Source organism: Lottia gigantea (genome assembly GCF_000327385.1).
Source record: "Lottia gigantea unplaced genomic scaffold LOTGIsca_4, whole genome shotgun sequence".
NCBI lineage: Eukaryota > Metazoa > Mollusca > Gastropoda > Lottiidae > Lottia > Lottia gigantea.
The window spans coordinates 4,330,255-4,357,310 of NW_008709379.1; the positions used below are offsets into that span (position 1 = coordinate 4,330,255).

Sequence of the window (27,056 nt, forward strand, 5' to 3'; positions counted from 1 at the left end):
CAACATCAAATGCTAACCTGATTCCCATTTCAAGTTTTATACAGTTTTCCTATATAAAAAATTTACTGAGCCTATTCACCTCATGAAGTGGGCCTCTGCACTATTGTATAAAAATATCAAACATGGTTTATGTCACTGTTTAGATTTGTTCACCATGGTAAAGGTAAGGGTATAACTAATCTACGAACTGAAAATAAATGGTCTAAGTTATTCCCGAAAAAAATTAACAAAAATGTTAAAAAAATGTTTAAAAAATGTTAAAAAAACGGCTCAAGACACCCCGTTTTATGGCATCAAAAGGTGAGCTAAGAGAATTAGTAAAATTTTTCCTTAAGCCTATTGATAGATTTGATATGTAATTCAGACATCAACATGCAATCCTCAAAACAGTGTGAAATATCGATTCAAAATGTAAGAACTTAAAAGTGGTCGCTACAGACAGGTACTACTGTACAATGAATGCTCCCTGTATAGACTCGTTTTGCCTCCTTCACGGGAGAACTGAACTGAACTTTCACCTTTGCCGACTTACTAAAACTGAAGTGATAAACATTGAAAATAATGCTTTCAAAGCCAAAATTTATTCAAAAATGCTACAGACCTTTACGTCTGACTTATAACAGTCATACCAGATGCCTGTCAATCAATCGGTGGCGGTCACAGAAATCAGATTTGACAGAGAAAGAAGTTGAAAATGAAATAACCTCACCAAGTGGGGAGGCCAAAACCGTGAAACTTCACAGTAATAAAATTGGTGTAACAAACAACCCCTTCACAAAAAACCTTTTCTTGGGAAGATTTCAGAAGGTAAGAGTTTGTAGCTAAGTTGACATTAATATGAACGACAATGCTAACTTACACAAATATTAAATACCATTATCAAAAACAGTCATGATATTGGTAGGCCCTAATTCTAATAGCCTACCCGGTAGCTGATTTAAGAGTCTTATTTCACTTATCTGCATTAACCTACAGTGTTGTAGCCTAATCTATTTTCGTGGATATAAGGATTCATCACTGAATTTCGTCAAAGTTAACAAAAACGAATTTTTTTTTATGTCCTAGATGTTTCCTCAGATATTCTATAAAATAATTAAAATTGGTTTATTTTCTTTATGAATCCTTCACTTTGACCCATATTTCATGAGCAACCAACTCGGCAACGGCGGCAGAATGCGTCACCTATTTTCGTGTACAATGTTTGCTCTATAAATAAGTATAGAAAAACGCGTCGTATGGTTACCCAGTGACATAATTAACTTCTCTTAGTATTTATCTTTAATATCAATTCATTATAACTAGTGACAATTCATTCAAAAAAATAGTGACTGACAAAATAAGATACGTAGCGTGATTTATTGCTAAAAGTCACTGAAACAACATAAGAATATGGTCCACTTTGTGTTCCATAGAAATTTTCTGCTGACACGGAATCCGCTACTTGATCACGTGACTTCATTCGTTGGATTATATTCTAGCAGACGACATTTGGAATTCCGATTACCGCTCGGGATTATAATGAAATTAGGCCGATAAAAAATGGTGACGTTTGGTAATAAGTGAAATCCGCCATTTTGTATTTGTCAAAGTATACATTAATACATTTTACCTTGCTTGAAACTACTGGATTCATTCTACTAGCTGATATTGTACAGAAAACCCATGTTTATAAAAACAAACTAATGCGAAGGTCGCTCATGTAAATTATTAAACTTTTCGGAAATCCACGAATAATAGGTTTCCACGAAATTAGGTTACTTGACTTGTATGATTATATGGTATTTGATAACTGTCTTAAATTTCTTTAAAATTTCACTTTATAGGTATTAGACCTAATTTCACTATAGAATTAGAGTGCCTATGGATTTATTGGCAAAAGGTTTCATGTCTCATCCCCATTAAAGTATAAACAGTCGAGTACCGGTAACCTAATTTCATGTTAACCTATTTTTCGTGCATCTCCGGAAATGATTAATAATTTACATGAGCGACCTCGCATGACCTCCGCATTTGCTTCTTTTGATAAACAAGGGTTGTCTGCACACTATCAGCTAGCAGAATGAATCCAGTAGTTTCAAGCAAGGTAAATGTAGTACCGGTAATGTATACTTTGACATAAACAAAATGGTGGATTTCAGTTATAAATTACCAAATCTCACTATTTTTTATCTGCCGAATTTCCTTATAATCCCTAGCTGTATTCGGAATTCCAAGTGTCGTCTGCGAACGACGTCACATGACAAACTAGCAGATTCTGTGTCAGCAGAAAAATTCTATGGAACACAATGTGGGCCATATTCTTATGTAGTTTCAATGACTTTACGACTTCACATGACAAACTAGCAGATTCCGTGTCAGCAGAAAAATTCTATGGAACACAATGTGGGCCATATTCTTATGTAGTTTCAATGACTTTTAGCAATAAATCAATCTTACGTTTTACTTGTCTAATTTTGTCTGTCAAAATTTTTTTCTTGAATTATTTATCTTTGAAGGAATTGTCATTAGTTATAATGAAATATTAAAGATAAATACTAAGAACAGTTAATTATGCCATTGGGTTTCTTGTTTTATGGGTCAAACATTGTACAAGAAAATAGGTGAGGCATTTTGCCGCCGTTGTTGAGTTGGTTACTCATGAAATATGAAATATGGGCCAAAGTGAGGGATTCATGAAGAAAATCGAAACAAACCAATTTTAATTATATTATAGAATATCTGAGGAAACTTCAAAAAAAAAATTCTGTTTTTCAAATCTGGCGAAATTCTGTGTTAAATCCTTAAATACACGAATATAGGTTATATCAATGAACACCATTACTTTTGTACCAGAATGAAATGAGCATTTTTTGAACAATTTTTATCTCTTGCAGGACTGGTTAAATTTTCCTCAAATTGATCAGAATGATTTTGCAGAAGTCAATGGAATTGTTAATCATTTAGAAAAATATTTTGATGAACAAGGTTTGTTGCTTTTAAGATTCAATGAAGTCAAGACATACAGTATGGTATACAGACAATATCCCCATTTGTTCAGATACAGTCGAGTAACCTAATTTCGTGCTAACCTATTTTTCTTGCATCTCCAGAAATGATTAATAATTTACATGTGTGACCTCGAATGACCTCTGCAATTACATGTTTTGATAAACATAGGTTATTCCTACAACGTCAACCTGCAGAATTTTTCATGTTGTTTCAAAGCCATGTCAAATTTATTATTCATTTCTATCATAATAAATATACAAATGGCGGATTTCAGTTATTACCAAATATAACAATTTTTTATCGGCCAAAATTCCTTATAATCCCAAGCTCTGATTGGATTTCCAAGTGTCATCTGCTAGAATATATTTCAGTGCACGAGGTCACGTGACACAATAAATCACTATTACGTTTTAGTTATCTTACTTTGTCAGTCTCTATCTTTTTGGAAATCATTGTTCTTTGAAGGAATTGTCACTAGTTATAATGAATTGATATTAAAGATAAATACTAAGAGAAGTTAATTATACCACCAAGTATCTATACAACATGTTTTTCTCGACTTATTTATAGATTAAACATTGTACACGAAAAGACATAGACATGAAAATGTTGACGTATATTGCCCCTGTCCGTTGGCCCGTTGGTCTGTCAACATTTCTTGTGAACACAATAGAGACTACAGTTTTCAATTGATTTTAATGAAACATGGTGTGATCATGTATATTGATGAGATAATTTGATGTATTTGGATTATTGGAATTTCTCAGCATAAATAACTGACAGTAAATATATATATCAATGAATTCAAACTATTAGAATTTCTTTAAGATGAGAAAATTCATACTTTATCATTTCTGACAGCTGCCAGTGGGCGTGTGTTACCTTGCCTGGCAAGCTATCTTTTATTCTCTTTATTTAGTGGATTCCAAAGCAATTGATGAAAATGCCAAAATACCAGACAAAGTTCTAGAAGTATTAAAAGAGATAGGAATGTTTGGTCAACAGATTCCTGTTGAATATGGTAAAAGATATAATATTTAGAATGTTTGACTTCTTATTGAGTATTTTTGTTATTACAACCAAAATCTAGACTTTCTTATATGAAAAGTTTACCTTTTTGATTTTGCAATTGATTCTTAAAGTATCCATTCTACTTTCATTTTGTTTAGGTTTGTCAAATATATACGCTTATACTGAATTTTACAGTTGGGAATAGCTCTCTCTGCTTACAATTTACTTAGTCGTTATTGTCTATTTTCAATGATCCAAGACAGCTGTTTCTACCTCATTGATTTGGTTTGCTTTTAATCTTTGACATTTACGGTTTGCATTTGATTTTTGTTACTACTATATCTTGCAGGTGGTCTAGGATTAGATGCTACTAAATATGCCAGACTAGCTGAAGTAACTGGTAGAGATGGAGCTATATCTGTTACATTAGCTGGTCATCAAACTATAGGATTAAAGGTAGATTTTTTTTTAACACTTTGAACATTGATGCTATGTGTTATATTTTCTAGTCTATTTATAAAGAAAATCAAAAAGTCTAACGCACAAGATGCTCAATAGCTCAGTCATTCGTCTTGTGTGCAAGTTGTCTCAGCAGTATGGTTTCATCACATTTCGTTGACTGCTTATGACACCATTAACCCTAAACTTAACCCTAGGCCTGTGCTTTCGTAACTTCAATTATATGTTGTTGTTACATCCACTCTTACCTAATTGATTATAAATTTCAGGCAATCTTACAAGCTGGAAATGAAGCCCAAAAACAGAAATATTTACCCAAATTAGCTACTGGTGAATTGGTAGCTGCTTTCTGTCTGACTGAGCCATCCAGGTTAGATATTTCTTTGTGAAATTGGTTCTGTTTGGTTTATTTCTTTTAAAAGGACACTTTGCTTCATGACATTTTATTTTGTTAAATATTTGAGAATGGTGTTTTAGTGTGTTCTTGAGCTAAATATTGATATATTTAGAAGAATCACCTTGTATCAGATAAGGTATTGATGTTAGAAAGAGTAAGAGATTGTTTTTTGACTTCAGGAATAATTTGCTTTTAGAACTACCAGGCAAAAAATCGTTTTAACCATTTTCACTTGACTATACCCCAAAAACAAAGGTATAATTGTGTATTGTGGACAATTTAGACAATTCATTTTCGTTCTAATTCATGACATTCATGATCTCAATTTGTAAATTAATCATTATAAACCTAACATATTCCTTTATGTTTGATATTTTCTTTTGCTCGGTATTGTAATATGAATAGGTATTCACATTTATCTCGTGCTCACTCTACAGACTACAATTCTATATTGATTCATTATGAAGATGTGCACTATTGAATTTGGTGATGATCTGATGATTTGCTTGAGAAATATTGCATAAAACTCTGATATCGCATTTGTTTTTTTTTTTCACTTTTTTGGCTTGTGCTCACTCTACAGACTACAATTCTATATTGATTCTTTGATCTTTTGTATGTGTGTCAATATCATTATGAAGATGTGCACTATTGAATTTGGTGACGATCCGATGATTTAGAGATATCGCATAAAACTCTGATATCGCGTTTTTTAGCTACGATATAGAATTTGTTTTACAGTTCACATTTAGCTCTTTATCAAGCTGCTGGTGGGCGTATTTGCTTGTGAGACTTGCCGCAAGCCTATGTTGTTATGTCTTTAAAAGCAGCCTATGAAATATGTCTATTGATATTATCACGTGTTTTATTTCTGTAGTGGAAGTGATGCAGCTTCTATTAGAACTAAAGCTACACTATCTGAAGATGGCCAACTTTATTTTTTAAATGGAAGTAAAATTTGGATCTCAAATGGTGGAATTGCTGATCTTTTTACCGTGTTCGCCAAAACTGAAATCATTAATGATAAGGTAAACAAAACAAGGTATTTCAGCATATTTATTAAAGGAGTCTGATAATCTTAAATGTGAAGCCATTATTACAGTACATTGTGTTAATGCATTTAATATGTACCAAAATACTTGTTTCAAAATAAGGCCCAGTGTCTCCTAATATATTAAGTACACATTTTGTCTATGTAAGTCTGGATATTTTATGGTAGGGAGAAAAAGAAGATAAAATTACAGCATTTATAGTAGAAAGAGAGTTTGGGGGAGTAACTAGTGGTAGACCTGAAGATAAACTAGGCATTAGAGGATCTAATAGTAAGTTTAGATTTGTATCATCACACTGTAATCATTAGGCTAAAATTTATGTGAAATTCTTTTGATGTACAGGGTGTTTCAATGATTGTCTGAAATTATGAAATGAGACATTAAAATAACATTTTATGAATGAAATCTCACATTTAATATAACTACTAAAGTTCTTATTATGCATCTTGTGAATTACCATAAAGAGAAAAAAAAAGATTGCAAATTGACTGGGTTATTTTTTGACCAAACTCATGATTTCATGTCAGATATATTTTTGAAAATTACAATGTGTAGTTTGAGTTTTTATCAGAAGAAATAGAAAAGAGCATAGTAATTGTTATAATTCCATCTCTTCTACAGCATGTGAAGTACATTTTGAAGATACACCAATTCCTGTAGAAAATGTTATTGGTGAAGTTGGTAAGGGTTTTAAGGTAAAGTTCTTTTAATTGTTTCTCAGTAGTAATAGGAAATTATTTTGTAGACCCAGTTTTCATGTTATGAGGCGATTTCATATTCAAAACAGATATCAGCATCTAAGATGAGCTCTGGTTAAATCAAAAAAACAAGATGTACAGGATTTTGGAAAGTCTTAACTACTTCTATACCATACCATCATAGATCACAGATAACAATTTAACCACGGCCTAAATTCAATTCAAATATTAATGTACCACAAAATTAAGTGTTGCTTATCCCTTTTAATACTAGGGATATATCCTGAGTAGCTTTTCGTTGCAGCTTTTAACAAGTGATATGTGACGTTAATGTTGTACCCTTCAAGTTAATATTACTTGGAATTCTGGGTATGGGACTTTGTTTTCTAACATACCATGTCCAATGGGTTGAAATAATCAGTATTTTTTAATCAATGTATTTGTAATATATAGATAGCTATGAATGTTTTAAATAGTGGAAGATTTAGTATGGGAAGTTCCTCAGCTGGAGCATTAAAGAAATTACTAGGTAGGCTACATATTATTTTCCAGTTGGTTGGTTGGCTGGTAAATGATGCCCACTTTTAGCAGAAGAAAGATTAGGTTATTTACCTATACTAAAAAAACTTTCTCTTATATACTATGTCCTCTCTGATTGGAAAATATTAACTATTCCATTAAAATAGTTAATATAGTTACTGATCTATTCTACCAATATTTTCTGTGAATAAACCTACTTAAACATATCCATAGAATAGAAAATATATAATTCAGACTGTCAAAAATGGCTTCAAAAAGGTTTATTTTTCTTTTTTCTTGAAAGAGCACGTATTTAGATTATAAGATGCCTTTATATCTGTTTTAGGTATGACAACTGAACATGCTACATCACGAAAACAATTTCATCAACCAATAGCTCATTTTGGTATGATTAAGGTAGGTCTTTGGTATGCTAATCATATAGCCAGCTCCCTTTTACCTTATTGAACCCTCCCAATCCTCATACAGGGTTGAATTTTATACTTTGCACATTTCTATCATTTCAAAATGAGGGGTATAATGCTTTTCTAATGTCAATGATGCCGTCTTTGAAGAAGTATTTAGTTGTTTAGATGGGACCATAAACTAAGTTCCTGCTTTTTCAGGCAGTGCACATTTAAAGATCTCAACCGTTACAATTGAAAAAGTGAAATTCTTACGTTCTGGCAAAAATTCCTTTATTGCACACTGCATTGCATTTCTCATCTTCATTTTAAGATGTAAAACTCCATTTTTATTTCATTTCAAATCATATTCTGTGACAACAGCTTATTTTGAAAACCGTGTTTAATTATAGGAGAAATTTGGCAAAATAGCCACACAGATATATGTTATGGAAAGTATGGCGTATTTAACAGCAGGATTTATAGATCTATATGAAGAACCAGATGTTTCATTAGAAGCTGCTATTGTTAAGGTCAGTAATATTTGATAAACAACAGAATTGTGGCTGCAATCTGATCAAAATACATGCTTTATGGTTTTTTCTTACTACAACTGTCATACATGGTAATCATCTGTGTAATTCTAATCCAAGATGTCATAATTTATTCTCATTAATCAAAACAGCTATTAAATAGGTTATTAAAGATCAGTGTAATAAAATTCCTCATATATAACAAGAATATTGTCATTCATCGTCAGGTTTTTAGTTCGGAAGCTACATGGCAGTGTGTTAATGAATGTCTACAGATAGTTGGTGGTATGGGATATATGAAAGATTATCCCTATGAAAGAATGTTAAGGGATGCTAGAATACTGTCAATATTTGAGGTATGATGATAAAGTATACTGGCATGGGTCCAAGTCAGTGGTGATATTCAACCCTTGTTATCAGATAGATATATCTGTTACTTAAGACAAATAAGGATCAGTGCTTACAAAGGACCTACAATATTAATGAAATAGAATCAGTCAAACTAGTCACGTCAAGACCAGTAAGTCTGATTTGCTTTTTTATCTTCTTGAATATACTTTTGTATACCTGTATATTTTCCAGGGTACTAATGAGATTTTAAGATTATTAATATCTTTAGAAAGTATAAAATTTGCTGGTAGAGAAATGAAGGAAATGATTATGTATGTATGTAGATATATTTGCATTATACACTTTCCACCTTTTAACAATTATATACAGTAAATGAAATGTGACATGTTTCTGTTGGTGTGTGTGATGAGCGTAGGCAGTTGCATTACAGTATAGTTGTTGGAATTGATAGAATAAATACATGTAGTTTGAAGAAAAATGTTACCAATGTTGTTTTAAGAAAATTTTTGGTATGATTATATAATTGTTGTTACTTTTAGGAAATTACGGAACCCACTACAAAACCCCAAGTTTGTTTTAACTACTGCTATAAGTAAACTACAAGGTAGAGGTCTATCTGATAAAGCACAATTATTATACTTAGGTAATAATGTACATCAATTATTGTGGGTAAGTCATGTCTTAGCTGATTCTAAATTTCTTCATAATTTTGAAGAATTAACTATTGATTACTTGACTTTCAAAAATATTTTGGAAATGTAATTTCAAGAAGATTGTTGGGATTCAATCCATTCCCTTTTCTTTATTCACAATATTTAGCATAGAGATGAATTGAAATATTCAAGCTTGATGCGACTCTTTGATTTGAAATGCCAGTATTGCTTCCTAAGGGAGAAGCCTGCATAACTAATAATGTAATGCTGATTTATTTATGCTTCAATTGATGTTAATATTTGAACTTTTATCTAAACTTATCCATGTGCCAACAGCTAAATATGTCACAACACTGTAATGTAATCTATTGAGCAACAGCCCTCCCAATATATTATCAATATTGTTTTCTGTTTCCAGCCTTATTCAGAGAAGCTAGAGAAGTCTGTATACTTATTAAAGAGTACAGTAGAAATTGTTTTAGAGCGATATGGAAATGTAAGTGTTAAGATTGTCGCATGAATCTAATTCATGACTATTCTTGGACAAAATATAGCTTAGAAAGTAGAGTTTTATACTTGTCTATGAATAGAAAGAGCACAAGATGGTGGAATTTTTCGGAACTTCTGAGCTAAAATGAGTCAAATGATGAAATTGTCATCAACCTTGCCTTAGTTAAACCCAAAGCGGACAAGTATAGGAAGCTAATTAGGAACCTGATGATACCCATGTTGAAGGTGAACCATACTATTTAATAGTACTTAGCAAAGTAGGATATTGTTATTATTGCAAGAATTGTTATAATTGGAAGGAATTGTTATTATTGCAAGATATCGTTTTTAATATTAATTCAGGATACTGAAATTATTATAGGATATTGTTATTACTGTAGGATATTATTATTATTTCAGGGTATTATTATTATTTGATAGTATTGTTATTACTGCAGGGTATTGTTATTACTGTAGGATATTATTATTATTTCAGGGTATTATTATTATTTGACTGTATTGTTATTACTGCAGGGTATTGTTATTACTGTAGGTCATTGTTATTATTGCAGGGTATTGTTATTTATATTGCCGGGTATTGTTATTATTTCAGGGTATTATTATTATTGCAGGGTATTGTTGTCATTAGTTTTGCAGGGTATTGTTATTATTGCAGAAAATTGTTATTATTGTAGATATTATTATTATTTTTGCAAGATGTTGTTATTATTTCAGGATATTATTATTACTGCAGGATTTTATTATTATTATTGCAGAATATTATTATTAATTAAGGATATTCTCACTAATGCAGGATGTTGTTATTATTGCAGGATATTATTATTAATGCAGGATAATGTTATTATTGTAGGATACTGTTTTATGACGGAAACAATGTTATTATTGCAGGGTATTGTTATCATTGCAGAATATTATTATTACTGCAGGATTTTATTATTATTATTGCATAATATTATTAATGTAGGATATTATTATTAATTAAGGATATTCTCACTAATGCAGGATGTTGTTATTATTGCAGGATTTTATTATTATTATTGCATATTATTATTAATGTAGGATATTCTTATTAATGTAGGATACTGTTTTATTGTCGGATACAATGTTATTATTGCAGGGTATTGTTATCATTGCAGAATATTATTATTACTGCAGGATTTTATTATTATTATTGCATAATATTATTATTGTAGGATATTATTATTAATTAAGGATATTCTCACTAATGCAGGATGTTGTTATTATTGCAGGATATTATTATTAATGTAGGATATTGTTTTTATTGTAGAATACTGTTTAATGTCGGAAACAATGTTATTATTACAGGATATTATTACTGCAGGATATTATTATTAATTAAGGATATTCTCACTAATGCAGGATGTTGTTATTATTGCAGGATATTATTATTAATGTAGGATATTGTTTTTATTGTAGAATACTGCTTAATGTCGGAAACAATGTTATTATTGCAGGGTATTGTTATCATTGCAGGATATTATTATTACTGCAGGATTTTATTATTATTATTGCCGAATATTATTATTGTAGGATATTATTATTAATTCAGGATATTCTCACTAATGCAGGATGTTGTTATTATTGCAGGATATTATTATTGATGTAGGATATTGTTATTAATGTAGGATATTGTTATTATTGTAGGATACTGTTTTATTGTCGGATACAATGTTATTATTGCAGGGTATTGTTATCATTGCAGAATATTATTATTACTGCAGGATTTTATTATTATTATTGCCGAATATTATTATTGTAGGATATTATTATTAATTCAGGATATTCTCACTAATGCAGGATGTTGTTATTATTGTAGTAAATTGTTGTTGAAGCAGGATATTATTATTATAGGATATTTTACATGAACAAATGATATTAAGAAGGCTATCAGATATAGCTATAGATATATTTGCTATGACAGCCTGTTTATCGAGAACTACTAGATCTATTAGTTTAGGACATCGGAATTTTGAACATGAGGTAAGTATAAAAAAGGATAGATTCATTTCTATGAGTGTGTGACCAACCTGACTATACTTAATTTATCTTTAAAAAAGCCAATATTCCCTGGTTTCCAGTGGATGATATGAAACATTGGATTACCAGTGTTTGAAATGCCATGGTTCCTTGAGAAATATATTTTGAATATATTATTTGGATTCACAATACCTTTATGATTTTATTTATTAATTTATCTATTGTATTTTTAACTTGCTAAAGATTGGGAAGGTTGTATGATTTAATCAATTTTGTATCATCTCAAAATATCCTGACCATGGTGTTTTTTAGCATCTGTCATATCACAGATAGGTGTATAGTATAATCTGTTATTTTGTAGATCAAATTAACTCAAGCATTTTGTATTGAAGCATATAAAAGAATTAATCAGAATGCTGATGAGATAGATGGGGGTAAATATTTATTATTATAATGCTTCTTGCAAATATTGTAGCTGAAGTGGCACTGCTGAATACTTCACTTAATTTAATATAGACTATATCAAATTTCCAATGATATAAATGATCAGGGGAAATAATTCACTTCAAAATTTAATAAAGATCAAATCCAATATAAAGTTTTGTATATATGATTTTTCTATATATTTCAGTAAATCTAGATAGAACCTATGGTGAAGTAGCTGATGATATATATAAAGCTAAGGGTTATGTTCCTGAACACCCTTTATCTAAACCATGGTGATCCATTCTGTTTTTAGAAACCAAAATCCATGACCATCCAGATACAGTGTGATAATTTTTAAATATCATTGTGATATCACATTTAGCTGTTAAATTGTGTACCACAAGTTAATTGTACAAGAAACAGAGTGATTCATAAACTGTATTGTGACTAATTTATAATCAATAAACATGTTCACTTGTGAAATATGGAAAAGAAATTGTGATTATTTCTGGAAACAAGGAAATATATCATAAACTGTATTAAATAGAATAATATTGTGACATAAAACTTTAATTAGTAAGTGGTGATAGAAATATCAAGAATTAGATTCCTCCTCATGAGAACTATTCATTGCATACGGATCATTGTCAAAGTTTTGTACAATTTATCCCCAATTACTTAAAAACGACAGACTTCTTTTAAAATAACAATTACTTGATAAGTCATTGTTACAACAACAATAAGATAGTGGACCACAGCCATATATGCCCACCACGGCATGCAGATAATAAATATTCAAGATTTTGGGGCAAGGGCAATAACTCTGCTTCAAATTCGGACTTGATGTTGTTTCATGAATATGTCTACACATACCGAATTTCATTTGATTACATCAAAAAATCTAGATTTTAGAGCGTTTACAAGAAAATGATGTTGATAAAAGTACTTACTGTATAGAGGTGAAAGGGCGATAGCTCCTCAAAACTGACGTGAGAGGCATAAATCTTGACAAATCCTTAAATTTAATCAGAAGTAAAATAAACTTTCTCAAACCTCTCGACTTAGGTCCAATAACATCCATTTTAAGTTCCATCAAAATCGGTTGAAAACTAAGAGTAATAGCATATTCAAGATTTTGGGGCAAGGGCAATAACTGTGCTTCTAATGGTGGAAAATAGCTCAAATTCGAACTTGATCTTCGTTTTATGAATATGTACACATATACCGAATTTCATTTGATTCCATCAAAAAATCTAGTTTTTACAAGCAAATGTTGACGGACGGACGGACGGACAGGGGTGCCGACAATATACGTCCACATAAAGAGATGTGGGCGTATAATATAATGGCTCAAGCCAAGACGACACAATCATACGTTCCATTTATTCAGATTCTCAGAAACTGCCAAAAGTTGCTGAATGATGACATTAAATACTTTATACTATTTAATTTTGTTCCAACTCAATTTGTAAGGGTGTTAATGCTGTAGACTTTTTTAAAAAGCTGATATAATAATTAGGAAATCCAAATCGCCTTCAAATGATAACTACGCATTGTTAGGAATATTTAATATAAAATAAGAGAATGAATGAATTTAAAAACATTGTAATAATAGTTCAGTTCAAGTAAATGTATGACCGGACTCTATTCTGCCATATTACATATTTATAGACATCTTGGACATTTTAAAAGAAGTATTTTAGCACACATGGCATCAAAATAATAATAAGTAAATTGAAAATTTGATCAATATTGAAGTCATTATGAAAACTGTGTCTGATGTTCATATGATAAAAGAATACTAGCTGCTATCTCTTTGATACCAACATTATGTTTAGCTTGAGCAAATATTGTAGGTCCTTTCTGTCTCATTAATGCTGCATCTCTTTCCATGACCTGAAAATACAGATGGTTTTTAAGTTATTTACGCCTGTAAGTAAGCCTCGTATTAAAGGAATTCTGCCTCTCGACATCTCGGCTAAAATAAGAACTTATTAGTTGACATACCTGATAATCCATTTACAATCTGATAAATCAATAAAACTAAGTAAGTATCAGTAAACCACGGGTAATTATTGAAAAACGCATAATAATATTTCACAATAGATGAAATGGAGCTAAGAATGAAATGATTCACCTTCAAATCAGCTCCCACTGCTTCAGCTAAATCTGTTTTATTGATAACCAATAAATCACTCTGTGTTATACCAGGTCCACCTTTACGAGGTATCTTATCACCGCCTTAAATTCGTATAAATTATGAAATGATAATTGTAACCTGTTATATGGAATGGGGCTGCAGGGAACTACTATAAACCTTTTGTAGTTAAGGGACTTGCCAATAGTCGTTTTAATATACCATCAGTTAAGAGCTCGATGAGCTGTGAATATTGCATTTCACAATGTACATCTGTCGACTGCTCTGTCTCAAATTTCAGAAAATCTCAGGCGTTTATTGCAATTATTGCGTTTATATATCACTGATTGTAGCCTTAGATGGTAACATTGGGGATTACTTTGGAAGGACAAGATGCCTCCTCGGAATAACTCTATGGTTAGTAACCAGATAGCGTTTTTATCTATCCTCGTTAATCACATAATCCCCAACCGTGTTTGTAGCCTACTGCAATTCTTACAGATAATAAAAGGTTTGTATCAGTGTATGTCGTAATTAAAAAAAAACCAATATTTATATCTGGTTTCCGTCCTTTAGAAAATTGTTAGAGTTGTGGTATGTCGACCGCCCTCTTATTATCGGAGCGAGACGCACTGTGGGCGTTGACAGAAGGAAAACAGAGTGAAATGTTGAGTCATGAACATTAAATTTTCTGCTGATCTTTTTTTTCAAAAAAAAGTGGAGGCTGTAGGGTATGTCGTTCTCTTGATATCATTAGGGCGAGACGCACTTAAGGCGTTGACAGATGCCCTTGCATATTCAATTCAGTTAAGAGAGACATTAACCTATATAATGTACAATGGCAATTTTATTTAGTAAGATCGAAGCTGTACGTATCATTCAATATAATTTTCGTGTGTACGTATTCCCCCATGCTACCCTCAGGCTTGTAACAGCCAATAATACATATGCTTATAACAGCTAGGGTATTCTGTTTTGCTGAGAATGGATATATAGTGATCCTTATAGTATATGTGTCCGGATCTTCTGAGCGTGCTACAGATGGATACAATCTGTTTCTGTTTGTGGTAGATAAAGATGTATTCAAGCAATACGCGATTATTTTGATTCAATTTTATAGTTTGTTCAACTCACCAGATACGTCAATAACATAGATGATATAATCAGCTAGTTCACGGCTAAAATTAGCAGCCAAATTATCACCACCCGATTCTATAAATACTATTTCTGGTTTGAATTTTGAGGTTAAAACTTTTACTTCTTCCATATTCAATGAATAATCCTGGAAGATAAAAGCGTATTCACTGAGATGCCGGACGTTTTTGATTTGACAATCTCAGCCTATACGCGCAAATCTTTGGATGATTCTTATGAGGTTCGACCAAGTTTTTGGTTTTTCTGGTGTGCAATTCAGTTCAGCAACATATACAATAGCACTTCAACACAATACATGTATTTACACGGTATATACCTTTTTATTATTAAATCCTTCACGCACGACCTTAGATTTTGGTTTTAAAGTATTAACGTGTGCAATGCGAAATTTATTGATCTGTGATTTTGACTGTCACTAGCACTGGACGTTGCGATTTAAAGATGACATTTACTATTTATAGATGACCAGATGACGTACCTCCCTGATTGCTGCATGAGGACAACCACCAGTTTCAACAGCTTTCATTCTCTCTTCTGGTAGGGCTTTATTTCTCACTAGAAACTCCCAGTCTTCTCTGTAATATAATTCCACCATTTGAAAATAGGAACACCGACTGCCTATCTTGTAATATACACATCATCATTGACCTTGACAATTGGGTTTCAGAGATCACAACTGGTGTGCCAAATTATTTTATAATCTGAATCACCATACATTTCTTAAAACCCTAGTTCCATCATTATGCTTTAACACTTAACAATGAAAATCCACCCAAAAATAATTAGTGGCCTACTAACCTTGTAAAAATATCATTTGTTACAACACAAACACCACGGGTCTCCCGTAAATACTGACATAATCCTAATACTAGAGCTGTCTTACCAGAGCCGACTGGACCACCAATGCCAATTGTAAAAGCTCTCTGAAAGTAAGATTCGATCGGATAATAAACTTAGGTTTTATGGTCAAAGTTAGATCCAAACATAAACATTTATGACTTTTCCATACAAAGTTACTTCTCTAACATCAATCCTATTCTTAAGACTACATTTGAGGTAAATGGTAATGGTGGATCAGTGCTATCGTTTCACTGTCTGCTATTAGGCACATTACAGAGACTTCTTATGCATCAATAGTAAAATGCCATCAATATTGTATTTCCAGCGCACATCGTTATCGGGTCCTCACAAAATAGACGTACCTCATTCCAGTCTGTTCTATACAAGGGACGATCACGATCCAGATAGCTTCCAGGACTGTCTAATATTTCATGAGAATGACCATGTTCATGTTCGTGTTCGTGGCTATGACCATGCGAATGTTGAGAATTTTTTTCTTTTGATGCTCCGGCTGAAAAAATAAATTCATTAATAACGATGGAACACTATTGACACAATTTGACTTTTTGGGGCTATTTTTGAGAATACTGTTCGATTTTGTTGGGGTCGGGTATGACCTCACATTGGATTCGTTTTGATCACATGTTAGGGCAAAAAATTGTTGAATCCTTTTTGCCTTAAACACGACTCAGGGTAAGTAATATGTTCCAAAAAAAAAAGAAAAGAAAAGGTCATACCTTTGATAAATGTACAGTTATCTGAAGACATCCTTAACTTGGTTGTGTAGAATTTTTAAGCAGATTTCTTGAGCAGATAAAGTATGAAGATAAAGTTTATCTGAAAAAGTACCAAATATAGGACTTATACGTGTCATAAATAGGATAATAATGTGGAATAAAACAACCAAGACAACTGATGCGCAAGAAAAAGCTATACGGTAGACATTTAAATTTTTGCTTTCCAAGGCAGCCTAATTTAAGCCAAACCAAATATATTTATAGGGTTTTGAATTCAGCTATCCAATTCATCGCGTCAGTGGTCCAGAAGAATAATTATAATGTATACAGGCCTAATTTGAATTCTAAAAATCTATGGGTAGCTGAAAATGAAACTGCTTTTAGCTAATATGCCTAATGCAAATAATTAAACGACATTATCCTATAAAGTATGTGAAATAAATATATTATGTAAAACTGCTAGATGCTAAAACTTATTATATCAGGTAACTGATGATGGGAAGGTCATGTTTCATCTTTGAATGCTTCTTTGCAACTATATTTGTCGATGTGTGATACCATCTAGTCCGAAACATCTACCTCTATTCCGGCCTCAGATGGATACATCTGTCCAAATAGCTATGGAGGCTGAAATAGAGACAGATGTTTCGGCCTAGATCGCATGTAGTGACAATGAATGGACATTCAATGAATTGGGTTTTTTGTCGTGACAACTTGATGGTATCTTTGGCGTAACACAGTTTGTAGTACAGAGACCTTGAAATATTTTCTTGTCTTTACGACTATTTACCATGTCATTGACCCCGAGACGCATGACAGACTTTTAAAAAGTAGTTGAAGGTTACAGGTAATATTTATACATTTTATTGTCACGTGTTACAGTGGACTCGTGTAAAAAATTTCATTCATTTACCGCTGGGATGGTTGTTAGTCTATATTCAATCATTAAATAATATTACCCTAATTCAAGGTATTCATAATCACTTCCCAGACAGCTTTAACATCCTATAAATGATTTACTTACGTAAGGGTAAAAGTCAGGCATACTTCACTTACTACGGTGACTCAAGCCACCTTACATGTTATCCACAAAACCTAATAGTAAATGCAATGAACACTGCTCACTGACTGATTTCTAGTAAAATGAGTTCAGATTTGAACAATTATAGCTTTTACATGCAGACTTACAAACAATGGGAATGATATTAATGTTTAATGTGAATAGCGTATCTTATATGAAATATTAATTACACAATATTAAGCTTACTTCAGAGCTTCAGGTGAAGTTATATAGTTAAATGTAATTTAAGATGTTCCTTTTTTTTGCATGCACCATTCTAGAATTAACTAAATAATATGTTTATATGTACCGTAATTGAACTCTTATTTTCCGATACGAACGAACTTTAACTTTAAATTAAATTTTATAATTTCGTATGTACCACATAGAATTATCTTTAACCTATTTAAAAATTGACTTATTTAATGCTAAACTTAAAGTTACTCTCGACCAACTTTAACTTTTAATTACTTTTAAATATTTGGAAATCGGAAGAAATTCCTTTATTCTCTTTTAAAGATGGGCTCCCCTATTTTCATTTATTAAAATGAAAATGCTAATACTTAAATGAATAGAAAGTAGATGTGTTCTAATGACTTGCAAAAATATCAGTTTGTCTCACATAACTAATTCATAATGAGCTAAATTAGGATAGAATTACCACCAGAATTCCAATGAGTGACCCGATCAAGAAAGGTCAAAAAGTCTTTTTTGTTTATCCAGACTGTACATAATATATGGACATTTATGATTGGTTAAACTCTTTAGTTATATGCAATAAGAACAAAATGATATGATTAAGAATACATGATAATTCATTAGAAACACCAATTCATCAAAAAGTTTGCTTAATTTGACACTAAAAAATGAGGAAACCCATCTTTAAGGGTTTCAAAATTTTAAACGAATTAAATGATTTTGATGACATTCTTCTATGAAAAGACATTTCAATCGCCTTTCCTTTACACGCTTTTTTAGGAGGAGGAATTTTTTTATCAAGGCAAATGCATGTTACAAAGATATGGATTTTATAAAACACTTATTCAGGCATTTATTTGTTCCATCGGAGAGAAGAAATTTTACTCTTGCTGATAACGTTCACAATAATTCTAAGACGCGAGAATAGTATTCATAGTGTTTCGAACTAGGCAAATCCACCATGAATACGACGACAGTAAGGAAAATTTGAAAAATGAAATCTGTCCTGGTGACCAAGCTTTTAGACTCTTTTGTCATATATAGATTTTGTATAATTTGTGGTTAGAATGGAAAATAAGGTTTCAATTACATTACACATAAATATATTTAGTTAATTTCTAAATGGTGCAGAATTACCTTTAATTACATTTAACTAAATGTATTTAAGTTTTAAAATAATTATAATCTTCTTAATATGATTTTACTTGGTGATTACGGGCCAATATCACATTTATGTAGCACAAGAGAGACTAAAAGTTTGGTTACCAAGACATGTAAAGGGTCCTTATTTTATATTAGTGTAATGTCTTCAAATTCATCCAAATCCTCAATAAATTTGTCTATTTGGGAACCCTTAGAAGCGACAAAGAGAATTTCTTCTGATTTACAAATAGAATAAAAAGTTGGTCGATTGTAAGTTTAGGTTAAGCATTGAATTACGGTGGGTTCGTTTTGCCGCATTGCCCAACTTGCCGCATCGTGCCCAACTGCACAAAAACGACATGTAAAACGAAACTTAAGGTTTCTGATAAAATCCGGAATGGCCATTTTTTACATGAAACGAAATATTTTAATCTGTTGATTCCCTTTTTTTTTTTTATTATGTATAATTTGGACCTGTTAGGGAAATCTAAACTATAGTTTTATGGTAAAATCTGGAATAGATAAATACCAAGTACAAACGATCAGAACCGTAATACAAAATACATAAATCCATAAAACGAAACAAGACAAGTGCAATAAATAAATTTGGTAATAACTTGCAAGAGTTATGTCCCACTACTGCGTGCCAATAACGTCACCCTCGTGTTAGAAAAAATGGCAACTGAAATGTCTGAAAGTGAAAATCTTCTGAGTAGTAAATCAGAATTATCAAGCGAGGAGAAGTTTAAAATTCTCGTATTCGATGTGCTCTATAATTCGGCAGTGGCTCAACCCCCACTGGTTCCTCGTAAGTCTCAGAATGTCCTGGTGGACAAGGTAGAAGCTGGGGTTGATTGGCTCCACAATACTAACTACAAAAATCGACGAACCTGCGATTGTTTAGAAAAAAGAAAAATTAGCTAGTGGACCACAGCCATATACGCCCACCACGGCATGCGGATGGCAAATATTCAAGATTTTGAGGAAAGGGCAATAACTCTGCTTCTAACGGTCGAAAATAGCTCAAATTCGAACTTGATCTTCGTTGTATGAATATGTATACACATAACGAATTTCATTTGATTCCATCAAAAATTCTAGTTTTTTGAGCGTTTACAAGCAAATGTTGACGGACGGACAGACGGACGGACAGGGGTGCCGACAATATACGTCCACATAGAGAGATGTGGGCGTATAAAAATCGATGCGGGACACCATAGTAAAATATTTCGTATGTGAAACAAATGGCCATTCCGGATTTTATCAGAAACCTTTAGTTTCGTTTTACAAGTCGTTTTTGTGCAGTTTGGTACGATGCGGCAAGTTGGGCAATGCGGCAAAACGAACCTACCGATTAAATTAGTAAATGCTTAAATAGATTTAAGATAATGCTATGACGGGCAGAATAGAATAATATTAGGCTTAATTTCATTTGCTGCATACGGGCCAATATCGAAATCGTGATTCGATTTTTCCTTTCAGTCAAGTTTATTTTATATATTAAATCAACATTTAGAATATTATGCTTTCTGGTAATTGATCTGGACAGGTCATGTTTCATCTTTGAATGCCTAATGCTTTTTTGCAACTTTCGACTCATATTTTGGTATATGATCCCATCTAGTCACGATGAAAGAGAGACCACGAAACTACCCTATGTACATTCAATGAAATGGATTTTATGTAGACTAACGTACAGGGTCACAGTGTCTAACACATCAAGTTACTGGATGACAATCGCTTTGAAAGTTCATGACCTGGATCATGACAATTTAACAGCCAATCGAATTGTTGGCAGCTTTCAAGAAAATGGCGTAGAAAATTTTCATAATTTTCACTCCTTGCCGATCAATCTCTAGTTTGTAATAAATAAACATAACAAGGTGTTTACATTGATGGTCTGAAGTTGGATATGTTTTCTGTGCGTGAAGTGCATATTTGATTTGACCCCGTTGGAGTCTGGTCTGGGCCCCAGCAAGTAAGAATTAAACCACAACAAAACCTTCTTCAGTTAAGCAGAGATTGATTCATTTACAGTGGCTTTGTAAAAAATTAAAAAGCTTGTAGATAAGCCTACAGAGACCTTGAAATATTTTCTCGTCTTTACGACTATTTACCATGCCATATTCACCTCGAGACGCATGACAGACTTTTAAAAAGTAGTTGAAGGTTACAGGTAATAATATACACCCTAATTGAAGGTTATAACACAATCACAAGTTTACATAAGGGTAAAAGTCAAGCACACTTCACTTAAAGTTTGCGACTTAGTTTTCTCACCAACATAAACTAATAATAAATGTGATGAACACAGCTCATTGACTGATTTAAAGAGAATTGAGTTCAGATTCGAATAATAATACTTTTTTCACGCACACTTACAAATAATAGAGAATAAATGAAGCAAACGTCCTCCGTGAAAGTTGCGCTAGCGCTCTGCAACATATCACAGTAATGAATGGCCATTTTTTTTACCGGAACTATGTCAATATATTGTCACGTGGGCAAAACAATCGAGGGCACATTTTTCTGATTTCGAGAAAAATTCATTTATTATGTTTGGAAGTCTAGCAAATATTTTGTTTAGATAATGTTGGAAGACGATACATATTATTTTCTCTTATTTTATTCTTATATTTTACCAGTCACAAATTTTCAAAATTGAAATACTTTTTTTTAGATGTGTAATTAGCAATTAAAAATTATTGACCTTGGACCGTTTCTTCATGTAAATATTTTGAAAACATTGATTGTTTTGAATCTGCTCATCTCGAAATTTTAGACAAATCAACCAAAATTAGTTTAAATAATCACAAAAACACTGTTTTAAGGGCGAAATATTTTAAACATTAAATACACTAGTTAAAACTAATTAGAGATAATTCTACTCTGTATATGCACCAACACGATTAACTTTGTATATTGATCTGTACTGTAATTGAAATTGTATTTTCCATTCCACACACTATACCAAATATAATATATATATGACAAAAGAGTCTCAAGCTTTGTTAGGACATATTTCGTATGTGAAATTTTATATCATGCTGTGACCTGATGACCCGTGAATCCGTTAACCGTGATGGCATCGAATCAGCAAGCCCTATGACATATTATATTAATATAAAAAACCCAGTGCCGTTCTAAAACAAAAATAATTCCTGTTCGATGGATTATTTAAAATAAATCGAATTATTCGGTAACAATGAAAGAAATATACCCGGCTAGCATATTTTTTAACTAAAATGAAAATTGATAAGATCTAGTTCTATTGAAAAACAAATCAATTAGTTATTTCCACACCTTTGTTACTAGGGTAAAAGCAAAAACATGGCACTAGTGATTTATGGGCCTATTTTGGATATAAAGAAGATGACAAGAGACAATCTTTTGCAAACAAACTTATTTTCGCACCCGAAAAAGAAGCAACCCGTTGAATACTCAAAAGTTAGAACGGGACCCAAGGCCAAATCAAAGTCCAAGAGCGCAGTACAGCTACAGCTACAACAATCGCGATATTATCAGCTACAATATCGCGTTTTTTGACCAATATCGCCCAGCCTTACCAAGATCCATGTCATTGATCAACCAACATTCAGTTTATGGATCATATCTATCAGTTTCAGAAACATTGCTATTGGCGTTTTTTAATTTTCATTAATTGTTGTTAAATCCTGTGTACAAATTTTCAATCAGAGCTAAGCTTGTTTTAAATGGACATTGAATCTAAGAAGTTTTCGATTGATCAGATATTGAAATGAACATTTAGTCATTGCATTCGATGACATGCAAATGGGATGATTTTACTAAAGTAAAGAAATATATATATATACAGCCCAAATACTGTATTAATGTTTATAGGAAGCAACCATTACTGATCACTGATCAATTTAGAACTCGTGTCCGGACACTGATCATTCTAACTGGAAAGCTTGAGATATTGATCGTTTTTTAACCTGGACATGACCCTTGGGACGCCTTAATTACGCCGATTGTTTTCAGCCAGAATCTGCCTTACCGATTTAAGTCAGTCGATATTCATCACTTTGTTATCATCACATAAGCCTAGTTAAGTTATAGACTTTCATGTATGATAATTCAAAACTATTACATTTTGATGAACATTTGTGACTCCTTTTAATAGTGAGTTTAACATTTGGCAATAAATAAATTAATAACAAAAACCACTTTTTTTTTGTTATCTATATCCATATAGTTAGAAACTGGTTAGCTGAAAAAATCTGATTAACCAGTTGGTTTCAGCTGCAAGTCAGTCATAAGGGTCTAATGACTTCTGTTTCTTCCATGGCTCCCAAACAGGACACAAATCGTTTTAACTACTCCAACTTGAGATTTGCAACTAGAATTTTTCCGAAATGTGACTTTGATCATTTCTCCTGTGCACTCTTCAAATATTAAATGTGAATAGCGTACCTTATATAGTATATTAATTACATAATTTGTACGTACTTCAGAGCTTCACCTGGAGTCATTTTCATTTGATGCTGAATATTATAAATTACCATATATTTATGTATATGTACTTATAGTTTTCAATTTCATGCTGTCACACTTTTAATAGTAGAGGCTGTAGGTAGATATTGTGAAGCTGATTTTCAAGCTCTCAGAAAACCAATCGGTAAAATTTAATATACCACAATCGCGAAAGGTCGTGAGTGGATATTTCCTTTCAGTCAAGTTTATTTTACAGATTAATGTTAACAAAATTCAGAGTATGCTTGATTAACTGACGAATATTCGATATTACGAGAATTATGTTACATGTCCAACTCACAAAATGAATGATATACATAAAATACAAAATGATTAAATGAATAATATAACTCTACCTTTCACTATAACCTTTAAATGACAGTGTCACAGGTGTGTCAGTCTACTATTTGATTTTTTCAGGTAAAATAATTTACGACCGTAACCAACAAGGTCAAGTTAACAATGGTATTTTAATCCGTCTGAATTGGGAAAGCAGTGCGACTATATTGCAGTGAACCATATAAAGCATATTTCACATTTGAGTGGACACCCAATGCGACTATTCTGATTAAAGCAGTGGACCTTCAATGTATAAAAGAACCTGGACTGTCGTGAAGCGTGTCAGTTTAAAGTGAAAAGGTTGTAAAGTTTACGATATATCAAACTAGGAAATACACGTAAGTATTTGTTCGTTTATTTCTATCTTTAGACGCCATATCTCGGTTGCTTCACATTCTGTAACAAATTTCATTTCAACAGAATTGTCATCTACATACTATTCTAATTTCTAGTAGGCTGTATGAGACAAAGCAAAATGCTCCATCATCATAATGTTAGGTCATAGCATCATACTTGAACATGACCTAAAACATGCTTAAAAAATGGTTTCCGATATTTTGGGCAAATCTCAACCAGCATACACTTAGATTCTTCACGATCATATCCGATATTTACCATTCAAAATTGTTCTACGAGTCATAAAATTATTTGAAGCAAATTAACATTCTACATTTGATAATTGTATTCTATTAATTAGGAAAACGAAATTAACGTTATCACAATAATCGGCATGAGAAAAGATTAGACAAAAACAATTCCATGATAATACCATGATCAACAAGATATTGAGGAACGTACTTAAATTAAAATTGTAGAATTTTTAGTAAAACGTTATGCTTACATGGAGCTGAAACATATAAAGATAAGAATTAAAGAAAATACATATTGTAGAAACTTAATTTCATCATTCTGTATCACTTTTCAAAATTGCACGTATCTTCAGAATCGACGTCCGGGAACTGACAACAGTTTAATCTTCCACCGGATTTCAATTCTGAAAAATGTTGCTAACAGTTCAAATTAATGCTTATCTGTTAAACTTCTAAACTGTAATTGCTAGCACCACAGACGTATGCACAGACTGAAAATTTGAATGGTCAAATCGATGGGTACAAAATACACATACAAAGTCTGTACAATCTTTTTCAAACTGAATATAAAATCAATTTCACAAATGAATGTCACCCCTGAACACAATGAGGTCACGTACACGTATATATTAATATGTCACCCCTGAACAAAATGAGGTCACGTACACGTATATATTAATATGTCACCCCTGAACACAATGAGGTCACGTACACGTATGTATTAATATGTCGCCACTGAACACAATGAGGTCACGTACACGTATATATTAATATGTCGCCACTGAACACAATGAGGTCACGTACACGTATATATTAATATGTCGCCACTGAACACAATGAGGTCACGTACACGTATATATTAATATGTCGCCACTGAACACAATCAGGTCACGTACACGTATATATTAATATGTCACCCCTGAACACAATGAGGTCACGTACACCTTTATGATAATCTGTCTCCACTGAACACAATGAGGTCGCATATTTTTTATTATGTCACCACTGAACACAATCAGGTCAGGTATATGTTAATATGTAACGAATGAACACAATGAGGTCATGTATATGTTAATATGTAACGAATGAACACAGTGAGGTCAGGTATATGTTAATATGTAACGAATGAACACAATGAGGTCATGTATATGTTAATATGTAACGAATGAACACGATGAGGTCGCGTATACGGTAATATATCACCACTAAACACAATGAGATCACGTATATGTTAATATGTCACCACTGAACACAATGAGGTTGCGTATAGGTTAATATTTCACCACTGAACACAATAAGGTCACGTATATGTTAATATATCACCACTGAACACAATGAGATCACGAAGACATAATTTATGTGTTAATATGTGACCTCCTTATTGTTATTTGCTATTCTAGTATGATGACTGAAAGTTCATAGCCTAACTCAGGCGGGGCCATTAGCCCATTTCGCCAGGTTTAACACTCAAACATATGGTGCCATACTGGTGCCATACTGGATAGTTTTGTCCTGATTCAGGTTTTGGGAAGTTTTCTTATCTAATTAAATATTGAAACTCAACTTCACACACAATGTAATATGTAGGCCCTGTGCAGATTTATGTAAGGAAATTCTTTCGGACAGTTTTAACGGTGTAGAAATCGTCCTCTTGAACATCAACAGAAGTTATTGTCAAATCCCTCTCACCTAATTATTACTTTAAGTTGGAGAACAGAAATAGTGAAATAAAACCACATTTTTCAAGAAAATGTCCAAAATACTACATCCCTGAGTAATGCTGAAAGTTGGCGATTCTCTTGGGGAAATGACAGAAGACAGGGCAGGTATAAAACACACAGAAAGGCTGACCTAACTTTGCTCTCTTTTTGGTCCTTCTTTCAAATTTCTTATAAAGGAGCCCCCTTGACAATTTTATGGCCCCTTGACAATTAGTGATTCACAGAAACGCCACTGAAAAAAAAGGGCTGAATTTAATGTGGAAGTATCAACTTACTTGTTATATTTTGAAATAAATAGTTGTATGATTTGTCTAAAACTAGTTTTATTTTACAACTGAAGTTTATAAAGTAAGGATTATTTTGCATATTTGAATTAGTGTCAATATCTAGAATGATTTTACAATGTTTAAAAAAATTAATAGTACATGAAGTATCTTGTTAATTATGTTATTTAATTTAGCTGATATATCTTATGTTATCATAATTCTGAGTTCTACTGTCTGGGTTAAGACGTCCTGGGTCTGAAAATAACAATGAAATTTCAATACTCTTTTCGCAGTTTAATCTGGTGTTTCAGAAAACTCTTACAACACAGCGTATCATCAGATAATGTTCTTACAGCTGAAGGTACTAAAGAAATAAA

General features: G+C 32.2%; 2 protein-coding genes across 2 annotated transcripts; one reads left to right on the forward strand and one right to left on the reverse strand.

Moving 5' to 3' along the window:
* Positions 1–491: 491 nt before the first annotated feature.
* Positions 492–12,704, forward strand: LOTGIDRAFT_182642 (hypothetical protein). Its single transcript, XM_009059822.1, has 18 exons — positions 492–807; positions 2,874–2,964; positions 3,908–4,009; positions 4,349–4,455; positions 4,728–4,828; positions 5,733–5,883; positions 6,075–6,177; positions 6,529–6,602; positions 7,059–7,134; positions 7,471–7,541; positions 7,942–8,061; positions 8,289–8,417; positions 8,644–8,723; positions 8,952–9,081; positions 9,484–9,561; positions 11,448–11,576; positions 11,935–12,007; positions 12,205–12,704. Exons 1-18 carry the CDS (start codon positions 562–564, stop codon positions 12,294–12,296), a joined length of 1,953 nt encoding a protein of 650 aa, XP_009058070.1. The 5' UTR covers positions 492–561; the 3' UTR covers positions 12,297–12,704.
* An 850-nt stretch (positions 12,705–13,554) lies between these two features.
* LOTGIDRAFT_209701 (hypothetical protein) lies at positions 13,555–17,948 on the reverse strand. Its single transcript, XM_009059823.1, has 8 exons — positions 17,893–17,948; positions 16,869–16,968; positions 16,494–16,642; positions 16,090–16,214; positions 15,770–15,866; positions 15,271–15,418; positions 14,137–14,240; positions 13,555–13,895 (listed from the first exon to the last, which is right to left on the reverse strand). Exons 2-8 carry the CDS (start codon positions 16,897–16,899, stop codon positions 13,761–13,763), a joined length of 789 nt encoding a protein of 262 aa, XP_009058071.1. The 5' UTR covers positions 16,900–16,968; positions 17,893–17,948; the 3' UTR covers positions 13,555–13,760.
* Positions 17,949–27,056: the final 9,108 nt, after the last annotated feature.